Consider the following 3,044-nt stretch of genomic DNA (forward strand, 5'->3'; position numbering starts at 1 on the left):
CCCCCCCCCCCCCCGCCGCTTGCCCCTCATAGAAACTTCGTTAAGAATCTCCTACACCCTGTGTCCTCACCCCCTCCCTGGCACCCACTGGAGTCTGTCCTCCGGCGAATTTACCAAGGAACACACACTTGATTATTCTCTCCTTGGAGCTCTCTTCTCCCCGGATAGGACGACACCACGATCTATGGGGTCTCCATTTACGGGACCGTTTCCATTCTGCCTCCTTCACGGGCTCTTGTCCCCTGACAAACACTTAATCTTTGGTGTTAGGCAAGACTCGGGGCTCTGCACATTTCTCATGTGAAACTGGAAATCACCCTGGGTGAGGGCGGGATTGGGAGAAGACAGGTGAGGGAGGGGTCTCAAGGAGAGTAAGACGAAGGGCAATAGGAAGGCTTAGGAGGCTAAGATTCCATGATCCAGAGCTCAGCCCCGGACCCGGCCTCCTGGAATAGAAGAGGGCCTGTCATATGCTTTTTGCTTTTCTAGGATTTTGCGTTGGAAATTGAGGCAGGGACCTATTGGTGGAAAGAAAACACAGTGAGCAGAGTCACGTGGATCGGCTCTCCGGAGTTCGTCTGACAAACTCTGCTTGACATCAGGAGGTCTGAAGATTGAAAGGGACCCTACTCAGTTGGAATCTTCTCTCTACAAGACAAAACAATACACAGTCTGGTAAGTTCTAACTGGGGAATCAGGGGATGAATAAGAAGAGAGGATACTATTGCCAGAGACAGAAATGTTCAGGATAGATTTGTCAAATGAATAGAAGTGTTTTTGTTTGAGGTGGTTTTTTGGTCCTAATCTGACCCCCAAAGAAAGTAATACTTCTTGCTAAAGTTCTCACTAATAAAGGAGAATTCCTGATAACAATATGCAAGCATGTAAGGCTCAGGGATGTATCTTTCATACATCTTTATCCAGGTCCGGGCTTAGAGAATCTTTTTTTTGTTCTTGTTACTCTCTGTCGTCCATTGATCCCTTGCAGGGCCCACACGAGACAGAATTGAAAGTCACATCAGGGATTTTACTTGATTTGTTGAAAATTCCCTCTTTATTCAACACTCAGTGAATGTTCGAAAACTGAATTCTGTATAACTGGGAAATCTAATTCCTCTTTGCCCAGAAGAGAGCAATTCCAATGAATTACTCTCATTCAATGTGGTCTGTAAAATGCACTTCACATTTTTGTCTACCCAGCTATTCACTATTTATTCATGTCTGCATCCTTACTACGCTGGTTTCGATTACTACCTACACACAGATAACTCAAACACTTGGATCTCCAGGGCATTTCTTAGCTCTGAGCTCCAATCTATATGACTGCCTGGGGTTCATTTCTTTTTTGTGTTTTTTATAAATCTTTTTAATTTTTTTCAGATTTATTGAGATATAAATGACAAATAAAAATTGTATATATTTAAGGTTTACAACTTTACATTTTGATATACGTATATACATTGTGAAATGATCACCGTAATCCAGCTAATAAACATATCCATCACCTCACACACTACCTTGTGTGTGTGTGTGGTCAGAACACTTAAGATACGTCCTCAGCATATTTCAAGTATACGATACAACATTGTTAACTATAGTCACTATTCTGTACATTAGATCTCCAGGATTTTTTCATCTAGTACAACTGAAACTTTGAACCCTTTGACCAATGTCACTCCATTTCCCCCCAGGCCCTGGACACCATCATACTCTCTGCTTCTTCTATGAGTTTAGCTATTTGAGATTCACATACAAATAAGATCTTGCAGGGCTTCCCTGGTGGCGCAGTGGTTGAGAGTCCGCCTGCCGATGCAGGGGACACGGGTTCGTGCCCCGGTCCGGGAAGATCCCACATGCCGCGGAGTGACCAGGCCCGTGAGCCATGGCCGCTGAGCCTGTGCGTCCGGAGCCTGTGCTCCGCAAGGGGAGAGGCCACAACAGTGAGAGGCCCGCGTACCGCAAAAAATAAAAAAAAAAATAAGATCTTGCAGTATTTGTCTTTCTGTGTCTGACTTACAACCTAAATTCACCTCCTATAATGTCCGTCCCTTCGGGAAAAATATCAAGGATCTGTACGAGGTTGCCCACTCTCTTCCCCGCCTCCCAACGGAACTTTGCACTCCCCTTCCATCCTCTCCTAGCAACATGCCCTCCCTGTTTGAGCCTATTAGCAAGAATTTGGTCAAAGAGCTTGGAGACAAAGACCTGAGGCCTGTCAAATACCTGTTGAGCACCAACAAATTCCATCAGCTGGTGCTATTCTGGAAGAAGAAGGGGACGCACGCACAGTCCTGGGGACAACCTGCTGTTCCAGTAGAATATACACCCTCACGGATATCCTGGAGCCAAGTTCCTCAGTCCCAGGTAGTGTCAACCAGGGACGAAGGAGGCAAGGAGTGAAAAACAAGGGTGCTCAGATAGATCCTTGGTGCAACGCCCAAGAATCCCTAAGACACCCGCACAGGTAGATATCAAACCAGCCTTGCCTAAAGGCACAGGGCAAGGAGCTACGATTATTTGAGAATCTACTAACTATCTGGTCCCAGGCACTTTTTTAGCATATTGAATACTTACAGCAGCCTCTGAAGTTAGGAATAATATCTCCATTTGCATAAGAATAATTGAAACTTACAAAATCATTTGTTCAAAGTTAACACACCTGGGAACTGGTAGAATTGGAATCCAGATCAGGTCTGTCTGGCTCCAAATCCCAAACATTTTCTGCTCAGTGAGCTGCATCCTGGGGCTGATGCTGTGCCTGGAAAGATGATGCTGTGTCTCTCCTGGACCACTGTTCAAGTGATGCCATCATTTCTTAGGGTTAGGACGTTATCCCTTGATGAAGTGCTTATTTAACATGCAGGTTCCAGGTTTCTCTTTAGAGAATCTGATTCAGAAGAAGCAGAGTGAGGTCAGGGATTCTGAGTTTTTAACAATCATCCAGGTGATTCTGATGCAAAGGGTCCCCAGGCCACACTGAGGAAAGCTGTCCCACCTGATCCGGAGGAAGACGCTGGGGATGGGCTCGGGGGGGGGGGGGGGGG

General features: G+C 45.8%; 1 protein-coding gene across 1 annotated transcript in view; it reads left to right on the plus strand.

The window, feature by feature from the left end:
• Nucleotides 1–2,145: 2,145 nt before the first annotated feature.
• Nucleotides 2,146–3,044, plus strand: part of GSDMC (gasdermin C) — a 4,969-nt gene continuing 4,070 nt past the window's right edge. The window contains 2 exon segments of the mRNA XM_007448003.1: nt 2,146–2,319; nt 2,322–2,364. Of these exon segments, the coding sequence (XP_007448065.1) occupies nt 2,146–2,319; nt 2,322–2,364 (217 nt within the window).

Source organism: Lipotes vexillifer, unplaced genomic scaffold (genome assembly GCF_000442215.2).
Source record: "Lipotes vexillifer unplaced genomic scaffold, Lipotes_vexillifer_v1.1 scaffold796, whole genome shotgun sequence".
Taxonomy (NCBI): Eukaryota; Metazoa; Chordata; class Mammalia; order Artiodactyla; family Lipotidae; genus Lipotes; species Lipotes vexillifer.